This window comes from Macrotis lagotis, chromosome 8, assembly GCF_037893015.1.
Source record: "Macrotis lagotis isolate mMagLag1 chromosome 8, bilby.v1.9.chrom.fasta, whole genome shotgun sequence".
Lineage (NCBI taxonomy): Eukaryota > Metazoa > Chordata > Mammalia > Peramelemorphia > Peramelidae > Macrotis > Macrotis lagotis.
The window spans coordinates 106,203,685-106,230,285 of NC_133665.1; the positions used below are offsets into that span (position 1 = coordinate 106,203,685).

A 26,601-nucleotide genomic window follows, 5' to 3' on the forward strand; every position below is an offset into this window, starting at 1 on the left:
GCAGCCTTTCCTAATTTCCCTTCATTATTTCTAATTTGGCTGATATCTTTTTTTGTGTATGGCTGTTAGATTCTCTCACTATTAGAAGATGAGCTCCTTGAAAGCAGAGACTATTCTGCTTTCCATTTATATCCCTAGCACCTAGAACAATTCTTTTCACATAGTAAGCACTTAATAAATGCTTCATTCATTCATTAAATGAATTCTTTTCACATATTAAGAAATTAATAAATGCTTCATTCATTAAGTGAAAAGGGACAGTTGACTACCACCTCCTTTTTATTTCAGTACTCCCCCTCCTCTCTCATTCCTAGCCCCACCAAAAAAATGTTCAAGAATTTCTGAAAAGTATCTCCTGGAAACAGATGGCTTGCTGTCTTCTATGTTGAACCACTTACTGCTCTAAAGTGACAAGACTGTACTCCAGATACAGGGCAAAGATTCACTTTCCTAAGTTTCTTACAACTAGATATGACCAGAACTAAAAAGGCATTATGTGAATTCTTCAGATTTCATGAACTTGGAACTCAGAGTTCTAGTGTTATTTAGAGGAAAGGAAGGGGAAAATCTAGAGTGAAGTGGTACTCTTAATCTTAAAACTAAACCTCACTTGCAAAGTATAAAGGGAACCCATTCTGATTTGTTCTCTTATGACAAAGGCTTATAAATTCTTAAGAAGCAATTGAACCTGTGTTGTTATTAACAAGTGCACATTTAACAAGAGATTGCATTAAGGGACCAAGGGGAAAAAAAGATAGCTTTCTTTGGAATGAAATTTGGGGATTAAGGTGAAGGAGAAACTAATTCTTACAATAAAATAGCTGTAGCTGAAATTTCTTCCATGGATCCAATTTCTAAGCCCTCAAATTCACAAATCAAAATGAAGGCAACTAAATGACTTTTGCAAATAAATATTCATTTTTCGGGCTTCTGTGCAAACTCCATTTCAGCACTGTTTGAACTTGGGATTTATGGTAAAATGGAATTCAGAGTAACCTAACTTGACATCTGAACATCAGATACCAGTAAGACAGCTTCCAATTGATGAAGTTGGCAGAAGACTCATTTCTCCAAAGGAAGATCAATGAAATCGTAATCATTCACATCAACGTTCCAAGCAGTATGAATATTTAAAATTGCTATCAAACCATAGAAACAAGATAAGTACCTCTTAGTTTGTCAACTGTGTGTGTCTTTGGGTAGGTATAAACAAGAGGACAGCGCAGAAGGGCACCCTGAAATAAACAGAGAGATGGTGAACACAAGTCAATAGCCGGAAGAGATATTTTTCATTCCGAGAAGTAGCAACTACCTTTTCCAGGAGTGACACGAGGGGGAAAAAAAAAGCTCTTTTCCGTTCTGTTTGGGCACAGGACTCTGATGCCGGCAGTAGCAGGCCAGGACTGAGCGCGCTGCGGGGCTCTGAAGCCGGCCTCCCGCTGAGCGGGCACATCCTCATGCAGCGCGCACCCCGGCCTGGACTACTGAGCATCCGGGCGGCTACGCCTGGCCCGGGGCAGTGAGGGGAGCCCCCGCAGAGCCCGGGGACGGGGTGAGGCGGGGCGGGCGGCGGCGCATCCTCCCGGGAGGGCCTCGAGCCCCGTCCTCCAGGGCCGGCCGGCCGGGCACAGGCGTGCGGCCTCCGTGCACCCCCGTGCCCATGTGCGCGCCCGCATCCCCGGGTGTTCGTGTTTCCCCTCCCTCGTCTGTAGAGGAAGCATCAGCCCGCGTCGCCCCGGCCGGGCCCGGGCTGTCAGCGGGGGCCGCCGTCGCCGTTGTTACATAATCTCCCCCTCCCCCCCGGGGGCTCCCTCTCCCGGCGGCCCCCGGCCCCTTCCTCCAGGCCCCCCCCCCGGCCCTCGGGTCGGCGCCTCTCCCGCAAGCCCCCTCCCCCCCGCGGGCTTCCTCCCCGGGACTCACCCGCGGGGGGCCCGGCAGCTGCCGGCCGCGGCTCCCCCCGGGGGCTGGGCCCCCCGGGCCTCCAGGGGCTGGCCCGCCCAGCCGGCAGGCAGGCAGCGCCGGCGGCTGAGCCCCGACAGCGGCGGCCCCTCAGCGGCCGCTCCGCACCCGTTCCCGGCTCGGCCCGGACTGGGTACGAATCAACAACAAGATGGCGGCCAGCCGAGGGGGCGGGGGCCCGGCGTCATAACAACCATACCGGCGAGGAATACGCCCCTCGCCGGAGCCGCTTCCCCAATCACAGGCCGCTTCGCCCGCCGCTTGGGGTCAGCGCCCCCTGCTGACAGGTCGTGCGGCCCGTCAGTCGAGATCCTCCTGCGCCTCCAACGCCTACTCAGGTCCGCAACGCCAAGGGCACGTGACTATGACGGGCCTCTGCGCCTGGGCCGCGCGCCGCGAGTTCGTGGGCCCCGGGGCCCGGGCTTGAGCGCGGCGCCGCCCCGCCCCCGGCCGGACCCAGGCCTGCCCTCAGAGAGGCGCCCGAGCGCGCCAACGCGGCGGGGCTTTCGGTTGGGCTTCCACCGGGCGCCATGCCCTTGCCTTCGATACCTCGCCTCGCGCGGCCCGGGGGCTGGGGCTGGGGCTGGGGCTGGGGCTGGGGCTGGGGCTGGGCCTGGGCCTGGGCCTGGGCCTGGGGCGGATCCCGGCCCCTGCCCGCATCCCCAGAACCAAATAGGTTCGGTTTCTATGGGGAAGTGAGTCCAGCGGCCCACCCCCGATTGACTGACGACACCATGAGGACAATGGCCGGCCTCTGCAGGCCTGTTCGTCCTCACCTGGCCTTGCCTGCAATCAGCTGGATTGTGGGGTGTGGGAAAAAAAAGTTGGGCTTTTGGAGAAGGCGGGGAATATCTCCTTGAAAGAATGCACCGCACTTGGCTGTGCCCCTCACAACCTTTGTGACCTTGGTCAAGTCAGCCCCGGCCCATCCCGCCCCTTCTTGGGTGGCCTCTGCTTCTTCAGCAGCCCAGTGGCTCCAGATGGACTGCCCGGACAAAGCTGGACTCCCAGCTAAGTTGGGGGGAGAGATCAGCTACATTGTATTGGGGAAATTGCATAGGCCTTACCTGTATTAAAAAGAAAAAAAAATCCAAATCTTTTTAAGGCTACCATCCTTCCATTGATGCTCTATGACTTTAAATCAGGGACTTGTTGGATTCAGACTCAGGTCTCCTGGCTTCAAGGTGAATATGCTTTCTATTATTGCTGTCCTGCCTCTGATCATTATCTCTAAAGAATCAAAATTGGTGTAAGGCAGTTGAGGCAAATCTCTCAAAAGAAAAAAGACAACTGGTTGGTGTAAAGAGGTTGAGGATATCCAGGATAACCTATGCCTATGAGGAGAGATGGAAGGTACCCAAGATATATGATCAAGTTATAACAGTGGTAAATGGTAGCCCAACCCTAGCACTAGTATTCTCCTAGTAATAAAACACATTATCTTTGAAGGCATCCACTAGCTTGGGTGGAGGATTTACAGGATGACAAGAGGATGAGAAAGGATGGATGACTTAGGAGCAGCACCTTTGCCTGGACCTACATAAATGACATTTCAGTTCCATGGAGCATTAACGTTGTTTTCCTCCTGTGTTGGCCTTTGTAAAGCAACCTACTTAAACATTCTTACTAGGTGCCATGGAGACCTGTTCTGACACATTTTATTTGGCTAATCTTCAGAGATATCAGGCAAGAGTGGCAAATGTAGGTCCTAAAAGAATAAATGTTCCCCTCATAGAAACCAGTTTCATTTTTTTTTTTTGGCAACTTCTTCCTTAGCCTGAGGGACTATAAAAAATGGGGCCATCTCAGGTCAGAGGAATAAGGAAATTCCATGGCTCTGGGCCCTCTAGTTCCCTGAAGTTCAGACCCATGGGCCATTATTATTAGCGCTGCAGCAAAGCCCAAATGGCCTCAGTGATCAGACGGCAAAACCCCAAATATCATTGGAAAGAGAATGAGCCTTCCATGGGGAAATCCCAATAGCATATTAGACTCAATTATTACTGTGATAACTATAGTAGCGTTGACTAATGAGGCTTGTTAGGGCTTTAAAAAAAAGAATTTGGCCCTGAGATTGGGCTCCTACATAAAACCATGACCTTGGGCATTTCCCATGTTATTGCCAAAGGATTCCAGGAATCCTGAAAAGTTGAAGCAGCTGCAAACTAGCCAGCACACCAAAGGTCAAAGCCTTTATGACAGGCTTAAGCTTCACCCAATCAGGGCCTCCAAAGAACTTCAAACTTTTTCTGATATCACCAGCTGGAATACTTTCTGGATCTCCAGGGACCCAATAAAGGATGACCTAAACCCAGGTAGGACTCCTAAGCTACCTGCAAACAACTAGGCTGTAATCACGCAAAGACAACCTCCCTGCTTGTCCATACAGGATGACATGAATTTTGGAGAGTTGCACTGAAAAAACGAGTCAAAGCATTCACATCCAAATGTCCAAGGGGAGAAATACTGGATATAACTCATCAGCTTGGGTGAAATGGACCTTTTTTTTTTTTTTGGTGATGCAATCAAGAAAGAAAGCTCCTCAGGATACCAGACCACTAGGTAAAGCTCCAGGACCACTAAACCCCCTTTCATGTAGTAAAGTGAAATATGACATGAAGCAAATGCTCAAATTACCTATTGGGGAGGTTTCCCCAATTTTGATTAGAATTCAGGCTCTTTTGCCCATAAGAAAAATAGCATTTAATATGGCATTTTTAAGGCCTTTCACAGTCTGGAAGCAACTTAACTTTTAGTCAATTAAAGCATTTATTAGATTATGAGCTCCTCCATTAGATTTTCTTCTTCTTGAGGGCAAACTCTTTGATCTTTTTCTTTTTGTATCCTCAGCATTTAAGCTGAGCCTAGAACAGAAGGTCTTAAATGCTTACATAAGTACTTAATAAATGTTTATTGGCTGACCTTCCAATCAATCAAATCAATATTAAGATTACTATGTGCTAAACTCTGGAATTACAGAATCAAGAGACACTTAACCTTACAGTCTAATGGGGGGAGACAAAATGCAAATAAATACAAAGCAAGCTATATACAGGATAAATAGGGAATAATTAACAGAGAGAAGGCACTGGAATTGAGAGGTTAGGAAGGGCTTCCAATTTTCCAGTCTTATTTCACATTACTCAATTCCTTATTCCCCAAAAGCTCAAGTCAAACTGAACTATTTGTTACTCCTTGATCTTGTCCTGCTCTCTTCTCACACCTGGGTACTATTCTTTGAATGGGATACACCATTTGTTTTTATTTCCACCAGTTGAGATCTTTCTTCCTCAAGGCCCAGCTTAAGTGCTAGTGTCTCCATCAAATCCCTGATTATTTCAGCAGAAAATGATCCTCTATCCTCAGTTTTCCTAAAGAGCTTTATCTGGATCTCTCCATTGCCTCTTCCTCAAGCAATCTTGCTTTATACATATCTGTAAACGTCTTGTCCTCTCACCCACTAGACTGTAAGGACCTTGAAGGCAGTAACTTATATTTCATCTTCATATGTCCAATGCTTAGCATACAAAATAGATACATAACTAATATTTGTTAAAATGAATTTGACAACCAAGCTAGTTGATGATTGGGATACAATAAAAGAAACAGGCAAAACTAGTGGTAAAATTGGTCCCTTTTCTACTTCCCAAGAATGGGAAGCAGACTACAAAGGGAAGATTTAGGCATACTCAACACATTAATAATGATAATAACAGCTTATATTCATTTATTATCAATCATCAGAGAACTCAAAGCACTTTATAATTTTCTAAAAGAAAAAAACCTTTGTTAATCCTTCCAGAATATGCCTGGAAGGTAAGGTGAAGGCAAGCAATTATAACATTCTACATCTTATAGAGTAACTGTTCTTACAGCATCCAGGTGGCATGACTGGTAGAGTACTGAATCTGGAGTTGGGGAAAACTGAGTTCAAATCCAGTCTGAGACATACTTTCTAGCTGTGTGAGATCCCGGGCAAAAAAACAACCTCTTTTCTGGGTCATTTTCCCCATCTATCAAGTGATGATAATAACTCTGAGGGTTATTGTGAAGTGGAATGAGATAATCTGGATAAAATTTTTACATCGTTTTTGTATCCTTTGCAACTATCTAATTATCTAATATCTACTATTAAGTAGAAATGAGAGGGTAATAATTAAAACCTGCCCAAGTTTCTTGCTTCTTCTAATACTGATTTCTTCACTAGATAGTGATAGCTTAAGGGACTACTACTCCTAAGTTGGAACAGCATACTGCAAGGGAACTATAATATTCTCTCAAGTTCAGAAGATCAAACACAGTTATTGATGGTATGGAATATCAAAAGAATAAAATCATGAATATTGTCCCCATTGTCCCCAGTAACCCTCTACAATTTCTTTAAAGATGTGGAGGAAAATGGAAGAACAGTAAGAAGGAACTGAGGCTTCTTTGGGACCTCTTTAAGAGTTATCCTATTGACCTTCAATCTCACAAAAACAATAAAATAACACCTTTATTGTATAATATCATTCTGATAGTGAAACACAAACTGGAAGTTAGGATCTGAGGTAGTAGAAGAGGAAGGGAGGAGCTGGGGGGGGGGAGTCAAGAGACAGCAGGGGGTGAGACCAGCAGGGGAAGTGAGTCAGCTGGATTCCTTTTATGTATCTCACCCTTTTCCAAAAAAAACCACACAGCTACTAATTTCTTACAACAGTTTTTGTCCCTGCTGTTCAGATTGTCCTCAGAGCCAGCGCCGCGCTCCAGTCTTGCTACTGAAGAGATAATCTCTGCCTGTAACTAGATATGAAAAGCAGGTGTGGGAGGAAGGTAGCATATGGCCAGCCATTCTCATCTACCTACACAATGACCTCCTAAAAAGGGGGTCCCAAGGCAGGAAAGGCTAAAGAATTTGGAACTATGCCCAAAATAGCTGTTAAATTGTACATACTCCTTGACCTAGTAGTGCCACTGTTAGCTCCATATACCAAAGAGATCAAAGAAATAGATAAAGGACCCAGATGTACAAAAATATAACAGCTCTTTTGGTTGTGGCAAAACATTGAAAACTGAGGGGATTGTCCATCAGTTGGAGAATGAACAAGTAATGGTATATAATGTAATGGGATACTATTGTGCTGTAAGAAATGAGAAGGGAATAGTTTCTGAAAAAACTGAGAAGACTTGTATGAACAGATATAAAGTGAAGTAAACTGTCAGGAGGACATTTTACATAGTAACAGAAATATTGTAAAGATAATCGACTGTGAAGGACTCTGATCTGAGTAAACACTGATCAATGCAATGACCCATTATAATTCCAAAGGACTCATGATGAAACATGCTATCAACCTCCATATAGAGTACTAATGGACTCAAAGTGAAAAACTGAAGGATATTCTGTTCTCTCTCCATAAATGGGTTTTGTTTTTCTTGTCTTCTCAGGTAGGGAAAAGGGAAGGAAAAAATTTGGAACTGAAAAAAAAAATCACTGTGTGAGAGAGGGGGGGGGGGCAGGCATGGGAGAAGGGAGAGGAGAGGGGAAAGAAAGGCTAGAGAGCCAGAGTGGTCAGGAGCCCTAAAAATCCTGAATTGCTTTCAGCTCAGATGAGAAGGAAAAGTATGAATAAGCTTAAAGCAAATAGCACAGGGAGTCTGGCCAAGGGAGTTTCCTTTTTTTCCCAAAGGACCAAGGTGGGAGTGATAGCACTTGTTCCAAACTGAATTTTGTGACAGTGTGTCCCTTTATTTGCAGAAGGAGTTAGGATTAAAGTATAGAACTTACCAGGGTCCTGGGCTCTGCCATCAAACTGTTGCTACTCAGTAAAAAAGAAAGAAAATGAGAGAGAAGCTCTTAGCAATCCATCTCATGTGCACTCTCACCCAAACCAATACCTAGTTCTAATACCCAGAATTGCTACACCCTTTACCTACTCTAGCCAAAGATTCTAGATATAGGGAGCTCCCTAATTTAGAATGCTTATCCATCAATCAAGCAACAAGCATCTATTAAGCACCTACTATCTACCAGATTGGAGACAGTCTGGTTGCTCAGTGGATAGAGCTCTGGGGCCTAGGGTCAAATCCAGCCTCAGACACTTGCTGGCTAGGCAAGTCACTTAACCTCTGTTAGTCCACTACGGAAGAAAATGGCAAGCCATTACAATATCTTTGCAAAGACAACCCCATGATCAGTATTGGACCACGTGTGGTCCACAGGATCATGAGAATTGTTCCCAAATGACTAAATAAGAAGTCTGCTGGTTAACAGTCTAGGTACTGAAGGACTCTCAAGGACCTAATATTCTATGGGAAAGTGAATATGTACATATTTTTGTTTAGTCATTTTTCAACCATGTCCAACTTAGTCATTGTGACCCCATTTGGGGTTTTCTTGGCAAAGGTTATGGAATGGCTTGACATTTCTTTCTTCTGTTCATTCCACAGATGAGATTGAGGCAAAGAGTATTAAGTGACTTGCCCGGGATCACACAGCAATTAAATATCTGAAATCAGATTTGAACTCACTATGCCAATTATATATGTACATGTGTAAGTGCACACAAAATTATATACCAAAGAAATGTGAGATAATTGGGTAGAAAAGGTAGACCACATGAGTAGGAGGTGGCATAGGTTTAAAGTAAGAGATGGAAAAGATGGAGAAAAAAATGGACAGTTAAAGAGGAGCAGTGATATCTTAAGAAGCAGTTCTGGTGTGCCCTTTGATATACTATTTATAAAGTACTTAGTTCAACCTTGCACATAATAGGTGCTTAATAAATGTCTCATACCCTCTTCTTGCCCCCCAACTCCACTGATTAGAATAGCTTAGCAGTACCAGACTTAGGATGCTGTTCATGTCATCATTCTTCTTTTCTCTTAGCTCATCAGAAGAATTTTCATTTCTCTTGGTGCTAGGCAAAAGAAAAAAAAATTAAAGAAGAACAGAAACATGTCTTTAGGGACAGAAAGTGATCTTGAAACCTACAGTAAAACTGTTTCTAATAGGGCAGGAACCTCAGCCAAGCAGCCTGCTTCTGCTATAGAGAGGCTCTGGAATCTCAGTAACTGACTTTGAAGGGTCAAGCAACTGATTGAAGATGATCAGAATCCTGTAAAACCCAGAAAGAAAAGGGAAAACGAGGTTGCTACTTTACCCATCCAATAATAGAGTCTGGGAGGATTGTCCACATGTTTTCCGACATAGAGCCATCCTAGAATAAAAGGAAGGAGTTGATAAGTGAGGTTAGGATGCTACCCTCATGAGAGGAATTTCTTATATTATCTGTACTCTCATGATGGCATGTTGGGGCTTCACATATTGGGAACAAGTAATTTGGGTAAAAAAATGACTTATTGAATTGAAATTCATCTATTAAAGGTTGAATTCTGTTGCTATTTTGCATCATAATAAGAGCCTCTAAGTAGAATAAGGGGCCTCAAAACTTAAAGAACAAAATATTCTTCAGTCCCAATTAGGAGATGTTGGATAATGCAGGCAGGGAAAGAATCTTATACCAATCTTAAAGTAGCTGCATCTATTCATCCATCCATTTAATGGACATTTTCTGAGCATCTTCTGTGTATATAGCCGCTGGGCTCAAAGTTGAGGGAAATTCTACAGTTGAAATTGAAGAAGAATAAAAAGGAGATACTTAAGAATAAAGACAAAAAGAGAAACAATTCCAATGAGGTGGGAAAATAGGACATGTCTGAAAAGACAAATGTAGATGCAAGGAAACAAACCAACTTAAAGGGGGAGGGAGGAAAAAGCAGTGTCAAGTGCTAAATAAAACTCACAATGACCTGAGACTGCCAAGAAAGGTTAAGACAACAAAAAGATCTCGGTTTTCCTAAGCTACAGTGGAAGAAAAGATCCAAGAAAGGAGAGAACCTTTTCTTGGGAAGGTGATAGCTAAGGAGAATGGCACTCTTACTGGAAATAATAGGAATAAAAAGGCTAACAGGAGATGATACCCAAATTCATAGTAGGAGAGCATCTGGTTGCCCTTGGATAACTCAAGACACCTGTGTCCCAAACGAACTTTATCTCCAGGTACCAAAAGAACTGTTGCTATCAGTCATATTTGAAAGATATGGAAAATGGGAAAGATAGCACAAGATTTGAAAAAGGCAGATGTCCTGATTTTTCAGAAAAAGGAAAAAAAATTTGCAAACTATAAGCTAGTCAACTTGATTTTAATTTCTGAGAAATTCTAGAATAAAACATTATAGAAGTGATTGATAAACTTTTAGAAAGTCATGTGTTATTACACTGTTGGTGGAGCTGTGAACTCATCCAACCTTTCCGGAGAGAAATTTGGAACTCTGCCCAAAGGGCAACAAAAATGAGTATACCCTTTGACCCAGCAATACCACTACTGGGTCTGTACCCTGAAGAGATCATGAAAAGGGGTAAAAACATCACTTGTACAAAAATGTTCATAGCAGCCCTGTTTGTGGTGGCAAAGAATTGGAAATCAAGTAAATGTCCTTCAATTGAGAATGGCTTAGCAAACTGTGTTATATGTATGTCATGGAACACTATTGTTCTATTAGAAACCAGGAGGGATGGGAATTCAGGGAAGCCTGGAGGGATTTGCATAAACTGAGGCTGAGTGAGATGAGCAGAAGCAGAAAAACAATGTATATCCTAACAGCAACATGGGGGTGATGTTCAACCTTGAAGGATTCACTAATTGCATCAGTGCAACAACCGGGAACAATTTTGGGCTGTCTGCAAAGAAGAGTGCCATCTGATCCAGATAAAGAGCCCTGGAGTTTGAATAAAGTTTAAGGACTATTCCCTTTAATTCAGAAAAAAACCCGGATATCTTATTGTCTGATCTTATTATCTCTTAGACTTTTTGTCTCTTCCTTAAGGATATGATTTCTCTCACATCACACTCAATTTGGATCAATGTACAACATGGAAACAAAGTAAAGACTGAAAGATTGCTTTCCGTGGGGAGGGGGGGAAGTAAGATGGGGGGGAAAATTGTAAAACTCAAATATCTTTAATAAAAAAAATAAAGAAATAAAGAAAAAAAGAAAGTCATGTGTTGACTATCAGTAGCCAGCATGGCTTCTCAAAAATAGATGATCCCAGGTTTCCTACCTCATATCAAATTTAGAAGAGCCAAAGACCAGTACATTTTCCTATCTCTCTCTCCAACCAACCCAGAGGACTTAGGGACAGTATGGTCAAGACCCCAGTAAGATCAACTGGACTCTCTTCTTCTGATGTTCCCTAAAATCATCTTTCCCACCCCCATCCTTCCCAGAGGAGCAGTCAGAAGACAAAGGACCAGTTTCTTTAAACTTTGACTTAAAACACCACAGATGGAAACAGTGAAGATTGTAGAGGAATCCAACTCATCTGTACCCACTTGAGAAAATATTGACAAGGACCCCAAACAGAGCAACCATTTGGAAAACCAAAGGAACCTGTTCAAAAAGACTGTCAGAAGTCACTGGAAGCTAAGAGAAGGATTCCTAGTGAATTCCTGGGTTTCCACAGGGCAAATATGAATAAACAGAAGAAAACATCATCACAATGAGAAACTACCATAAGTTAGGAAACTCTAAAAATAAACCCAGATGAAGAAAATTTGACACCTCTGATTTAAGAACACTAAAAATTCAACTAAAAATTAATTGGAAGATATAAACAAAAAAGTCTTTGTGGTACTAACAAAATCCAAAAGATAAAGATAGAAAAAGAATTTCAAAATAATTACAAAATATAATATCTGGGAGTCTACCTTCAAAGACACATAAATGAATTATGTGAATATAATTATGAACTTTACAGAAATATAGACCTAAATGACTAGAGACTAAATGACTAGAATATTGCATAAACAAAAAGTAGTTTAAAAAAATTAGGATCCAACTAACTTCTTACACCATATCATAAACTCCAAATGGATGCATGAACTAGATATAAAAGGACATATAAGAGGAGCAAGGAAGAGATACTTTTCAAAACTAAATGGAGGGGCAGCTAGGTGGCGCAGTGGATAGAGCACCGGCCCTGGAGTCCCTCGGTTCAAATTCAGCCTCAGACACTTAATAATTACCTAGCTGTGTGGCCTTGGGCAAGCCACTTAACCCCCATTTGCCTTGCAAAAACCTAAAAAAAAAAATGAAAAAAAACTAAATGGAAAAAATGTCTTGACCAAAATGGGATAGAGTAGATCACAGGTGATAAAGATATGTGCTGTTAATTGCATAAAATTAAAAAGGTTTCTACATAAATAAAATCAATAGTTAGAAGATTCCTAGGGGAGGCTTAATCTTTGCCTCTTAATTCTCTCTTGACAGTCTAATATTCAAGATATATAGTAAACTGATATCATAAATTGACAAGACCAAGAACCATTCCCCAAGAAAGAAAGTATCAAAAATATTAAAAAAAAATTTTTAAAAAAAGGGCAAACCATCAAAAATCATGTTTTAAATCAAATCAATAGAAAGAGAAATGAAAATTAAACAACTCTGAGATTCTACACCTCATGTCCATCAAATTGAAAAGGATGCCCCTGCAAAAAAAAAAAAAGAAAATTGTTAGATGACAGACATACAAATGCTATGCTGGTAGAGCTATGAATTGATGATGATATTTGTCCTTCATTTTTTTTTCTTTTTTTAAGGCAATGGGAATAAGTGACTTGCCTAAGGTCACACAGCCAGGCAATTAAGTGTCTGAGGCCACATTTGAACTCAGGTTTTCTGGACTCCAGGGTTGATGCTCTTTTCACTGTGCCACCTAGCTACCCCGTCCTTTATTTTTGAAGAAGACCTTGACATCAGCGAGGTGATACCATGATATGCACTTGAATTGGTTTTGAGAGTGTGTGTGTGTGTGGGAGGGTTGCTCAGTTAAGTTACTAGGCTCACTTTCATATCTGTGTCCAGTGACCAGATATGAATCAAAATGACTAGAGATTGGACTTCCGGCCAAGATGGTGGCAGAGAAGATAGACACAGTGCTAATCTCCTGATCTTCCCTCATGAATAATATGAAACAAACCTCTTAACAGAAATCTGATTCACAAAACCCAGAAAGAGAAACTAGGAGAAGAAGATCTATCTCAAGGTTTGTCCTCCAGGATCATGGGTGAGTTGGGTGCAGAGGGTTGACTCTGCTGGTAGCACAGGACAGGGTCAGAGCCTGAGAACTCAACTAGCCTGATCAGTGGGGCGGGTGAGATCCCGAGACCCTGAAAGTGCAACCAGTCTGATTGGAGACCAGATGGGTGAGAGTCTGAGAGCTCCACTAGCCTGATCAGTGGGGCAGACTAGACCCTGAAAGCCTAAAAGTGGGGCAAACCTGATCTGCCAACTAGGGAGCAGAGGCATTGGTTGTGGCACTGAAGGTCTGGAGCTTGCCAGCAGAGCTGGAGGGAGAGTTCCAGTACTTCATTTCAGCTAAAGCCTCTTCCCAGAACAATTACAGCCCACCTCTGCCCCAAGTGTATGAGCAGAAGACCTCCCTCAGCTATGAATAGGTAGAGCAATTACCTTGCCCTAGGGAAAAATCCACCATGGATCAAAGATTAAAATACTCTACAGCTTGATTCACCTACTCCAAGTTAAGGGAGAGGACCTCAAATTAAGGTCACAGACACTCCAGAGAAAATAACCAACACAACCTTCTGGCCAGCCCACTTGGAGTTACTAAACCCAGTTAGTAAAGCCTCTAGGGATCTTAACATCAAACCTCTGTAAACCAGCCCCTTGCCAACCATAAGGTCTTAGTAGAATGAAGAAAGGCCAGAAGAAAGGGGGATCCATAGAAAATTTCCAAGAAGGAAAATACCCTAACTCGGAAAGACCTAGAACCTCTGAGGAGAATATGATCTAGTCTCCAGCATAGAAAGACTTCCTTGAAGAGATCAGGAAGTAGTTTAAAAATCAATTGGAAGATTTGGGAGAAACAGTTAATGCCTTGCAACAAGAAAACAAATCATTGGAAAATACAATTGGACAAATGCAAAAAGAAAATTCTCTCAAAACCTCAATTGGTCAAATGGAAAACTCTTTCAAAAATAGAATTGACCAATTGGAAAAGGAGTTGCAAAAGATAAATGAAGAAAATTCTTCTCTAAAAAAAAAAAGAATGGAGTCTGTGGAAACTAATGACTTCATGAGACAGCAAGAGGCTGTTAAACAAAACCAAAAAATCAAAAGAAAAATAGAAGAAAATGTAAAATACCTCATCAACAAAACCACTGACCTCGAGAAACAATCAAGAAGGGATAACCTGAGAATTATAGGTCTTCCTGAAAACATTGAAGAGAAAAAAAAAGCCTAGGGGTGGCTAGGTGGCACAGTGGATAGAGCACTGGCCTTGGAGTCAGGAGTACCTGAGTTCAAATCCAGCCTCAGACACTTAATAATGGCCTAGCTGTGTGGCCTTGGGCAAGCCACTTAACCCCATTGCCTTGCAAAAAAAAAAAGCCTCGACTTAATATTACAGGATATCATGGAACCAGAGGGCAAAATTGTCATTAAATTGTTATTAAAAGATTACATCAATCCCCTCCAGAGAGAGACCCTAAAATGAAAACACCAAGGAATGTTGTGGCCAAATTCCAGAACTATCAGATAAAAGAGAAAATCCTTCAAGCAGCCAGAAAGAAACAATTTAGATACCAAGGAGCCACAGTAAGGATTACACAGGACCTGGCTGCATCAACATTAAGGGATCAAAGGGTCTGGAATGAGATATTCTGAAAGAGCAAGGGAGCTTGGAATGCAGCTAAGAATCCACTACCCAGCAAAGCTGACCCTTCTCTTCCAGGGGACAAGATGGACATTTAACAAAATGGGAGACTTCCAACATTTCCTGATGAAAAGACCAGAGCTTAATAGAAAATTTGGACATCAAACAGGAGGCTCAAGAGACACATGAAAAGGTTTAAAAAAATGGGGAGTGGTAAAGGGAAAAAAACTGCTATCCAAGAAGATGTAACTGGCTATATACCCACTTGAGAAAAAAGGTCTCATAACTCTTGAGAATTGTAACTATTAGAGAGAATATACTTAGCCAGAAGTGATGGAAACTCATGACTTTTCTGTGACTCAGATAGAATGCTTTAAAAATAACACCTCCTCAAAAGGGGGGACAGTAAGGAGATGGGAAGAGGAAGGAGATTGAATGGAGTAAATCTCATTACATTAAGAGGTATAAAAGACCTATTGTAATAGAGGGGAAGAAGGGAGAAGCTGAGAACCACCTGAATCTTCCTCTCATCAGACTTGGCTTAAAGTTAACTTACACAAACGCTCAGTTAAGAAACTTATCTTACCTTTCAAGTATTAAGAGGGAAAAAGGGGAGGGAGGAGACAGGGAGGGGCAGAAAAAGGGGAGCTAACAGAAGGAAGGGAGGGAAGAAGGAGAAAAGGGAAAGGGGAAAAAAAGGGGAGGGGGGGGTGACATAGGAGGGCAAACACACTGAAGGTGGTGGTATCCAGAAGCAAAATACTGGGGAATATGGATAAAAGTAAAAAAGGTAAAAAATATAAACAGAGGGAAGATAGCATGGAGGGCAATAAAGAGTTAATAATTATAACTTTGAATATGAATGGGATGAACTCTCTCTTAAAATGTAAGCAAATAGGGTGGCTAGGTGGCGCAGTGAATAGAGCACCGGCCTTGGAGTCAGGAGTGCCTGAGTTCAAATCCGGCCTCAGACATTTAATAATTACCTAGCTGTGCGGCCTTGGGCAAGCCACTTAACCCCATTGCCTTGAAAAAAATCTAAAAAAAATGTAAGCAAATACAAGGATATGATTTCTCTCTCAACACGTTCAACTTAGATCAATGTATACCATGGAAACATTGTAAAGACTAACAGACTGCCTTCTGGTGGGGAGAGGAAAGAAGATTGGGGAGAAAATTGTAAAATTCAAAATAAAATCTTAAAAAAAAGACTAGAGATAGCCCTGGATGTGAGGCAATCAGGGTTAAGTGACTTGCCTAAAGGTCACACAGCTAAAAAAATGACACTATTAAAGAGATTGGAGATAGCTACAGTTTTGTGAGCTTCAAAAGTAAGAAGTTAGCCATTGGAAGTCCAGAATCGAAGTGTATTCTGGGATTTGTTGAAAACCTGACATAAAAGTTAAAGGAAATGAACTTGAGGGGACAAATGCTTTGTAGAAACTGTGGGCAGTCTCCCTAGGGACCAAGATGATATAAAGGAGAGTGTATCCACAGGTGTTGAGGAAAATGTATTTCCCTTTTTGCTATATATTCATAGTAAATATCCGTTTTCCAACAAAAGCAAGACCCCTTAGTCTCTTCCATATGGGGATTGCATGTTGTAACTGTTCACCAGTTCTCCATTACAATATAATGACGACAACAGGAAAACAGTGTTGAAAGACTTAAGAACTATGAGCAATGCAATGACCTATCACTACTCAAGAGTGATGATGAGTCACACTCCCCACTTTTTGGCAAATAAGGTGATGGACTAGAGGCATAGAATGAGATGAGATCTTCAGATACAGTTCATGGAATATATACATATATATATATATATATATATATATATATATATATATATATGTTAGGTTTTTAGGTGTTTTGCAAGGCAGTGGGGTTAAGTAGCTTGCCCAAGGCCGCACAGCTAGGTAATTATTAAGTGTCTGAGGTTGGATTTGAATTCAGGTACTCCTGACTCCAGGGCTGGTGCTCTATCCACTGCGCCACCTAGCTGCCCCAAGTATATTTTCTTGACTACACTCATTTTTAACAAGGGAGGGTTTTGGGGGGGAAGGGGAAATATATGTGAAAAGTTAGAGAGGATAGTGATGGTAGTGATACCAAAAAGTAAAAGAAAAAGACAAGGAAAAAGTGTTTATGAAATATTTTTAAAACACAGAAGTAAGCAGAAGAAAGCTTAGAAGAGGATTCAGACAAACAACAAAGCTATATTGGAAATAAAATATAGTTTCATATGTACTAAAAACAAACAAAAACCAAGCTATATCTAATAGAGATTCAGTGTAATTATTTCTTTGTAAAAGAAAGCATAAGCATTCATATTTATTGATTTTCATCAGGTTCATGAAAACAAAAATGATTTCTAAAAGATTTAAAATATATATTGTTTCCTTTTTGACATGGATATTAAACTGAAAGAAAAATGCAGTAAATATAATTTAACTTTTAGCATCATTTCTGAGCACATATGTCATGTTTTTCTTATATGAATGTGAAATAGTCAATAATCATTTAATGTCAATTTGTCAGAAAGTCTCCAGTGAAATAGCCCAGGGACCTGTACTTGGTCATGTTATATTGAAAATTTTAATGATTTTATGATAGCATGGTTAATCAAATTTGCATGTGACACAAAACTGGGAGGAATAGGGAAGCAATGATTGACAGAATCAGGATCCAAGATCTTAACAGGTTAGAGAACTGAACTAAATATGTAAAAAATGAAATTCAGTAGGAATAAATATATTGTTTTATTTTTGAGTTAAAAAAATCAGCTTCATGAATACTTAAGAATAAGGGAAGCATGTATAGATAGTAAAAGATCTTAGGTTTTCATGAAATCATCAGTGTAATCTAGAAGCCCCCCCAAAATGTAATCTATCACTGCACTAAAAGAGACCTAGCTTCCAGAAATAAAGTCAGACTCCCTTTTTACTCTGACCTTATCAGATCTTACTTGGAGTTTTGTGTTTAGTTCTGGGTTCCTTGGTTTAAAAAAAGTCGTAGAAAATGAAAAATATCCTAGAGAAGATAACTAGATGAAAGAGTCTTGAGTTCATGTCATATGAAGAGCAAGTGATAGAACTGAGAGTGTTTAGCCTGGAGAAGACTCAGAGGGAACATGATATATATACACACATACATACATATATGTGTGTGTGTGTGTGTGTGTGTATTCATTCAAGTATTTGAAGAGTTTTCATGTGAAAAGAAGGTTTTCACCAGTTCTATTTGACTCAAGGGCAGAATCAGAAAAAATGAGAAGAAGTTACAAAAGAGGCAGTTTTAGGCTTGACACTGGGGTAGGAGGGGAAGAGGGGGAAATATTCCTAACAATTAGGGATAGGGATGGGGAAAGGAAATGGGGATAGAATAGATTTAGGGGTAATTTTATTGTTATATTGGTAATTTTATTGTTATTGAGGGAGCTCAAATGAGGAAACCAATGCAAGTCAGAGCCCTCTCTGCAAATTAGTCTTAGAGAGTTGTCTAGAGCCTTGAGAACCCCTGAAGAAAATTTGAAAAGCAATACCAAAGACTGCTATCCTGAGGTCCAGAAAATTATTCTGATCATCATGCAAATGTTGCATAATGCAAGTCGACAGAAAGAATCCAATTCAGCGACCTTCAATCTTTGCTTTGTGCTATTCTTCAAAATGTTCTCTGGAGAGTGCAGTACCAGGACACTTTGCATATTTCTGATGTTGTCATGGTATCCTTAGTGAGGCAAGTATTCATCAAGGTACCACTAATGAGTCTTTTTTTGTTTCAAGTATTTTTTTGTGGTACATGAAATTAAATAGCTTTCCAATATGTGATATCTACTTATTTTGTACATTGAATATCTTTTCTAGATGTCAGTCCCTTTTGGAGAAACTCAAGCTTTAAAAGACTTTTCCCCTAGAGCTTTTTTCCACAGTTAGAAAGAACTAAATCGGGAGTTCTTAACCTTTTTTGCATGTTATAGACCTCTTTTTACAGCCTAGTGAAGTTTATTGACCCCCTCTCAAATAATGTTTTTAAATAATTGAAGGAAATGCTAAATTTCATTTAGAAGTTAGTGAAAATAAATATGGAAATATGTTTAACATCATTGTACATGTATAATCTATATCATATTTCTCATCAAGGAGAGGGGGAGGAAAGGGAGAGAGGGAGAAAATGTGGAAAAAATGAATGTGGAAAATAATCATTACATGTAATTGAAAAAGTAAAGAAAACCACGTAAAATTAGTAAAAATAAAGATTAATTTTTTCCTATCCAAGTTCACATACCCTCTGGAATCTATCCATAAGGATCATGTATCCCAAGTTCAGAATCTATAAACAATACTGTATAGATTACCCTAAAGCTAAAAGTCTGCTTGACTCTGTCTAGCAGCAGATCAATCCACCCAAGACATCTTGCTTTGTGGGGAACCAGCCTAGCCTAGCCTAGCAGTGGAATGACTTAAAAATCACATAATTTGAAAACTTAAAGGGACTTCAGTGACTATCTAGTCCAGCTCATATACAAGTTGAATCCCTGTAATAAAACAGCAGACAAGTAGTCATTCAGCCTCTACTTGAAGATCTCCAAGAAAAAGAAAATCTACCAACTCATGAGGCAGAATCCCCCACCACACAACCCTTCAAACATTTGAAGGCAGCAATAATCTCTCCCTTGGAATCTTCTTTACTCTGGGTTAAATATTTATGATTCTTTCAACCAATTTACTTATGTCATAGATTTAAGGTCTTTCCACTGGACACACTGGTTTTATCATTGTCCTTAAACTGAACACAACACTAGATGAAGTCTGACAAGGGCAGAACACAATGGATCTCTCTCTCTCTCTCTCTCTCTCTCTCTCTCTTATTTCTGGAAGCCGTGCCCTCTTTAATGCATTCCAAGATTGTGATGACTTCTTTGGCTGATATATCACAAACTGATTCATATTGAGCTTTTAGTCCACCAAAAACCCCCAGATCTTTTTTCAAAGCAACTGTTGTTTAATTGCGCCTCCCCCAGCTTATACTTGTGAAGGTGACTCACCCCCATCATTGACACCTGTGCCTTACCACAGACAGAAAAGATATCTAGGCCCTGCAGTTGGGTGTTGCCTTGGCCACATGTATTCCCTACATATTTGGTTCCCAAACATAGTCCTCTTTCTGCCCACTCTTCCACTACCATGGACTCTGTGTGAATCCTTGGGAGGAGACACCTAGGTTTTCTTAGGGAATGCTTTATAACTATTGCTCTTACTACACCAAACATTTTTTAACCAAACAATTTTAATGAACAGAAACTGACTTTTTCTCTCTCCTAATTTGTTTTCACCTCTGAAAAAAAATAAAAAAACAAACAAAAAAAGAAAACCCTTGTGTAAATGATTTGGGTTTTTTTTTTTTAAAGAACCAATCATATTTACCGGATGATTGCTAATGGAAATCATAGGGTTGGGGCTCATGGATATAGTGTTGGGAATTAATACACAGAATTATTCCTGAAAGTTGAGGAAGCAGTCACCTGCCCCTCTTGATATATATCCTGAAGGATATATGTGTTGAAAGCAACGTATTTATACACACATGCACATATCATTATGGTTAACTTTGATAGCCAGTATATTCAATTAGCTGAAAGCAAAGATATTTACTACCATAGCATCGTAATGATATAACTACAAACTCTGCTCTCATAAAACTGAAGCATACCTCCCAAAAATGTGCTCAGGGTCAATGGGAAGGATGGGCACATACATAGGGTAAATAACAATATGTATGCAATTACATAGGGATCACCTATAACCAAAACAGTTCCTAAGTGTGGCACTGCTGAGTTCTCATGGTCATGTCTTCATGTTGCTCCCTCCTAATCCTAGAGTCTCTCTAAGCAGGTGGTTCAGCCAGATTCTCTGGGTCTGCTCCTCTCCACAACTCAAATCTCATATATCCCTGACTAATTCTCTCTTGAATTCATAATTAGCTCTTTTATCTGCTATCAGAAGTAGGTGGTGATGTCTTTCCCGATTGTTCCCTTGAATCCCTGGGCCTATTCCTTTTTGAGTATAATATCTCCTGCTAGGAGAGCAGCTCCTCTGTAAACCAGTAGACAGTAGACAGGAGGAAGAAATATTCTCCCTAACCCCTGCTGCCATCTGAAAGAGGATTGAAGGAAAAAGCCAAAATTGATTCTGTTTCAAGAGCTGGGTTCTTCCTTCATAGCTGGCTCTCCTCTAAATTACCAGAGGTCACATTCTACAATGCTCCCTTGCCTTGGCTGTGTTCAGAGCTTGCAAACAGCTTTTTTAAAAGGCAACTAAGGGTGAGGCTAATATTTAGCTAGCCAAATGACAAACTGAATTCCATTAGAGAAAATTTCACACTTCCTAAGTGGATAACAGTGTATAAACATATCTCTGCACCATATTTAGTTCATTAACACTGTGGACTCTTACTTGCCCCTTCTGTGATTTCAAATATGGGACTGCAAGGGAGACAAATATATTAGGGGTGTTCATGATCAACTCTCTCCCTACTATCTGTAAATATTTATTATGTATATATGTATACAGAAGCTTCTGTTTTTGACTCTGAAACTCTCCAGGGAGTACTACTTCACTGATTCATCTGGTCAGTCACCTGTGATCCATTTTCTCCTCTGGGACTTCCCTGGGAATCCTGCTTCAAAGCTATCTGGCTCCAGCCTGCAATTGTCTTCAACATTTTCTGGGTCCTCTTGGGGAGCCCCAGATTCAACCTGAGCTTCTATGCCCTTTGCCTTTACAATCCTCCCAACCCCAACTCCCATCAGCTCCAATGAAGTCTGCCTGCTTGTGGCTTCCTCACAGTGGAGTACTTTATCTTGACTCCTTCCTGTTGTGAGGTAGGCTTCCTGCCATCCAGATGGGGCCCCTGGACTGTTTAATCACCTACCTCCCTCAAAGGAATTTTTCAAGGTGCTGATAAGCTACCTGATTTCATTACTCAATATTAAGCATTCTCCTACCCTGTTATAATCCCTATCCAGTGATTCTGAACCTCTGGCAGTCATTGTTCAAAATTTGTTCCCCCACTTCTTACTCTTTTACTGCCCTGCCACTCCACTCCAACTTGACCCTCCTTCAATAACCCATTCCAACTTACTTCTTCCACTGGGCTCTCTGGAATGCCTGTTCCATAGTTAAGAAATTTATTTTTATCTTGAATTGTTTCCTTCCTTACTCCTTCCCTCTTCTTACATTTGCTATGTCTCAGATCCTTCTGGATGGCACAGCATCCCTGGCTATCCTTTCCAGCATTGGTCCTATATATTTTTTCACTCACACCCACAACTTGCTGGCCATGGTGGAGAAATCAGAATATTCCTTGATCCCTCTCACCTTCTGTAGACGCTACCGCTTCTACCATCACTCATTAATCTCTTCTCCTATGAGACTGATTCAATTTATATTTACCACCCAATCAAGATTCTACTGACTTCCAGGATCTTTCCTTTCCCTAGATTTCAGTTCCTGGTACAATCTTTCTCACCTCTCCAATTCCTCCTTTCAAACTAGGGGACTTCAGTATATACAGCTGATACTCCCTCAAACACATTGCATTTCCAGGTTCTCAATTTACTTGTTTACCATGACCTATTCTTCATCCCCACCTGAGCCACATGCAGTATAGTATGGTCATACCCTTGATCTTTCTATCGCCTTTAGACATTTCACTGCTATGGTTCATGAAACCTGAAATTCTTGAATCAGACCATAATCTTTTATCATTCCATCTGTCTTAAAACCCTAAACCTGTTCTTTGTCTTCATATGACTTCCATTCCCTTTACTGCTCAGGTCTTTTCCAGGCTATCAACCCTGTACTAGTCATACTTTCTTCCCCTCCCCACCTTGACCCCTTGGTGAACCAGTTCAACCCTACCCTTATCTTCTACTCTCAAGTTTCTTAACCCCCCTTTTTCTATCATCAATCATGCCTTCTAAGTAATTTGGATTATTCCTACCATTCACTGCCTTGACTCCTATGTATGCTGATGAATGGAATTGGAGAAAAGCAAAAAATTGTGCTGATTGGAACACTACAAATTTATGAAACATAGAATCACTTTGGGACCTTACAGTAGTAATATAATTCTTATACATCTCTCTAACTGATTCACTATCCCACTCAACCCAGTGATTTTTTCCAAACTTATTCATTACTCCTCAAACCACCTGTCTTCTCCCCAGACAAAAAAAGTCTCTTCGTTCATCCAGCCTGCTAGCCTATATTTCTCTCCCATTTTGCAGTTAAACTCCTTAAGAAAGTATCAATAATCAGTAGCTCCACTTCCTTTCCTCCCACTCTCATCTTAATTCTCTGTGGTATTGCTTTTGATCCCATTCAGTTGAAACTATTCTTAAATCTAATAGTCTTTTCTCAATCCTTATTCTTCTTGATCTCTTTGAAACCTTTGATACTGTTGATTACCTTCTCCTTGATTCTTTCTTCTCTTGAGTTTTTGCAGTTCCCCTAATTCTCCCTTCTACTTCTCTCTTCTGCACTCTCTCATCTCCTTTGAAGATTTTTCTTCTGGGTCATACCTTATAACTATGGATGTCTCACAGGGTTCTGTCCTGGGTCCTCTGCTCTTCTCTAGCTATACTATTTCACTAGGTGATCTCATCTACTTCCAAGGATTTAATTATAGTCTCTATAAAGATGATTTTCAGATCTGGTTTATCCAGACCTTACTTTTCTCCTAACCTCCAGTCTCGTATTTCCACCTACCTAATGGGCATCTCCTATAGACATCTTAAACTCAACATGTAAGGAACTGAACTTATTATCTTTCTCCTAACCTTCTCCTTCCCAAATTATTTTCAATACTGTCAAGGGAAGCACCATCCTCCAATCACCCAGGCTTATGACCCAGGTGGCATCCTCAACTCCTTACTCTGTATCACTCTCCATATCCATTCTGTTGCCAAGTCCTATTAAACCTTTCTTTGCATCATATTTCTTTTTTAAAAATTTATTCATTTTTTCCAATTATATACAAAGATAGTTTTCTGCATTCATCCTTGCAAGTTTTTGAGTCCAACTTTTTCCTACCACCCTCTCCCTTCTTCCCTTCTCATGGCAGCAAACACTCTTACATAGGTTATAAATGTACAATTGTGTTTAACATATTTCCATATTCAGTCATTTTTGAAAGAAAAATTAGAACTAAGGGAGAAAAACATGAGAAAGAAAGAAAAACATAAAAAGAATTTTAAAAAGGGAACATAGTATTCTTTCTTTGCAAAATACTTCACATAGGGGGCGGCTAGATGCCGCAGTGGATAGAGCACCGGCCCTGGAGTCAGGAATAGCTGAGTTCAAATCTGGCCTCAGACACTTAATTACCTAGCTGTGTGGCCTTGGGCAAGCCACTTAATCCCATTGCCTTGCAAAAACCTAAAAAAAAACAAACCCAAAATACCTCACATAGGTGCCCTTCTCTACTCTGATGCTGCCTGGGATAAGCCTTCATAACCTCACATCTCGACTGTTGCAATAGACTTGTTTGATCTCCCTGCTTCAAGTTTCTCCTCCTTGCAGTCAACTTCCAAGATGAGCCTCCTAAAGTGAAGCAGTGACTAAATCACTCCTCTCTGCTCATCTAATCCCAGTGATTCCCTATGACCTCCAGGAGCAAATATAAAATAAAATACTCTGCTTTTTTTACCACCCTTCATAAGCTATTCCCTTCCTTCCTTTCTAGGCTTCACTCTATGTACTCTATGATCCAATGACACTGGCTTCCTTGCTCTTTCTTCCTCAAAATACCCCCAATTCTGAACTTTTTCCTTGGCTCCCCCCATGCCTGAGATGCACTACTTTCTCATCTCTGCATCCTGGCTTTCCTGGTCTTCTTCATGTCCCAGCTAACATCTCACCTTCTGCAAGAAGCTTTCTCAGTCCCCCTTAATGCTAGCATACTGTAATCACTGAATATCTGCTTCCTGATGACTCACAAATGTGTACATGTTGTTTCCCTAATAGAATGTAAGTTCCTTGAGAGAAGTCATTGTTTCAATTTTTAAAATCCCCAATATTTAGTACAATGCCTGTTCCAAAGGAGGTCTTGAATAAATGTTTGTTGATTGATTTTTATGTCATGGCAGCTAAGCAAGTTATTTACTGTCATTCTATTTTCTATATTCAGAGACAAAATTATTTTTTAACATATTTCCTATATTAGATTCTCTACCAGTGGCAGGGCTCCTAAACTTTGTGTACTTGTGTAGATTATTATAATTGATATATACACAAGTCCTTGTCTATCTCTCTATAGTTTGTTATCTCCAAAGCCAAAAAAAAAAGGTGGCACAAACACATTTTTTAACTTGTTATATTCTCATCTGATTGAAGAGTCTGTCAAAAGTTAGTAATGTGAGTGATAAAGGTCAAGGAATTTGAAAAACTGGATAGGGAGAAAGAAAAAGAGAAGGAAGAAGATGGGGAACAGAAGGGGCAGAAAGATAAACCATTAGGGGAGAGATAAGGGTGACATAATGATTCACAAGATAAATGAGGTTCATTGGAGTTAAAACTAGGCAGAACCTTAGAAATCATTTGATCCAGCCCAATATTTTTCTGAAGAAGCCAAGTTTAAAATGAACTGACTTAATCAGGTGGTTAGGATTTGCACCTAGCTTCTCAGAATTTGAGTCCACAGGTCTTTGAATATACTACACTGCCTCTAAAAGTATACCAGACAGAGATTTTGACTTCAGCTGTTCCCTAAACTGGTTGGTTGTTCCTCGTGGTGGAGCTGGGAACCTCAGCTGTTTTTTTCATAGCTTCTTACCTTGCTTCCATGGGCTGACAGCTGTTGGACCTAGCTGTCTGAGGCCTGCTCCTTGTCTCCTGGACTCAGAGCTGAAGGGAGGGCCACCTTAAGGTCAGCCAAGCAATGAAGCCACCATTTTGAGAGGTGCAATCTGACATTCACTCTTTAATGTCACAGAGTCTTATCCATAACTAAGTTAGCTGCTCAAAATGCTCAGAAATTCCTCAGGAAGTTCATCATAGCCTCATGATCTAAGAAACAGGATAGGGACTGGGTCACTTCCCTCTCTTTACACTTTTACTTTTCCTGTCTGATCCTGGGATTCACCCTTAAACTAAGCTTCTCATCCTAAGGTCCAAGCTCATTTCATCCTCCACTTGACCTGGCTTTCAAGGATTTGCAGGGAAACAGCCTTCTTCCCAAGGGATTTAAACATCTTAACAAGAGAAAAAGGAACTTGATATACTCAGTTAATTTAGAATGGGAGGAGGAGAGACCAAAAAAAGCAGGGAGAAACAAAGGAATAACTGTCTTGAAATTCTTGGCATTTTTTAATATTCTGAGCCATCCCAAAGAAAAATGGATGATCTTTCTTTCTTGTCCTTCTTTTCCTCTCCAAGAATCCAAGTCATCAGGTCCCTGTAGCTTCCATTATGACTCTGAGGTCCCAGAGATTTCACAAATGTGCAAAGACACAATCCAAAAGGTTTAGGTATGTGCTGAGTGATGAGCTCTGCAGCACAATTCAACCTGGTCGACAGATTTGTACTTGTTGACTTTTTTTTGGCTAGATTTCTTGAGTCATCGATGACATTGCCCTGACTTAAGAACAAACATGATCAAAAAGATCTCAGCTAGAATGAACAAACATAGTTACAGACAGAGGACCTAAATAGTGAGGAAGATCAGACTGCAAAGGCTCACTCTTTAAGGCCAAAACTCTCCCAGGAATGCTGTAATGCTATGAATCATGGGTTTCTGAGAACCATAATCTCAGAATAATTAAAATGTCAGGAGCTGTGAAGGGCAATGGAAGGATGCATGACTGTTGTTAAGTAGATTGCAGCACGTTACCAATGATGACTTGTACATGAGAAATAATATAAAAAGGC

The 26,601-nt window shown here is 40.7% G+C and overlaps 3 protein-coding genes across 6 annotated transcripts in view; 1 reads left to right on the top strand and 2 right to left on the bottom strand.

The window, feature by feature from the left end:
• The window catches only part of IP6K1 (inositol hexakisphosphate kinase 1), a 68,981-nt gene extending 67,311 nt beyond the window's left edge, over nt 1–1,670 (bottom strand). For both annotated transcript variants that reach the window (XM_074197970.1, XM_074197968.1), the window contains exon 1: nt 1,169–1,670. The gene's annotated coding sequence lies outside the window, so the exon portion shown is untranslated. The remainder of the gene's footprint in view (nt 1–1,168) is intronic.
• Nucleotides 1,671–2,615: 945 nt separating this feature from the next.
• INKA1 (inka box actin regulator 1) overlaps nt 2,616–26,601 on the top strand; it is a 63,713-nt gene continuing 39,727 nt past the window's right edge. For 2 of the 3 annotated variants that reach the window (XR_012470921.1, XM_074197977.1), the window contains exon 1: nt 2,616–4,521. The gene's annotated coding sequence lies outside the window, so the exon portion shown is untranslated. The remainder of the gene's footprint in view (nt 4,522–26,601) is intronic. The other variant, XM_074197978.1, reaches the window with a different exon arrangement.
• CDHR4 (cadherin related family member 4) overlaps nt 4,710–26,601 on the bottom strand; it is a 40,948-nt gene continuing 19,056 nt past the window's right edge. The window contains 5 exon segments of the mRNA XM_074197980.1: nt 4,710–6,629; nt 6,631–6,713; nt 7,727–7,757; nt 8,783–8,858; nt 9,102–9,158. Coding sequence (XP_074054081.1) covers nt 6,498–6,629; nt 6,631–6,713; nt 7,727–7,757; nt 8,783–8,858; nt 9,102–9,158 — 379 coding nt within the window. The 3' untranslated portion in view covers nt 4,710–6,497.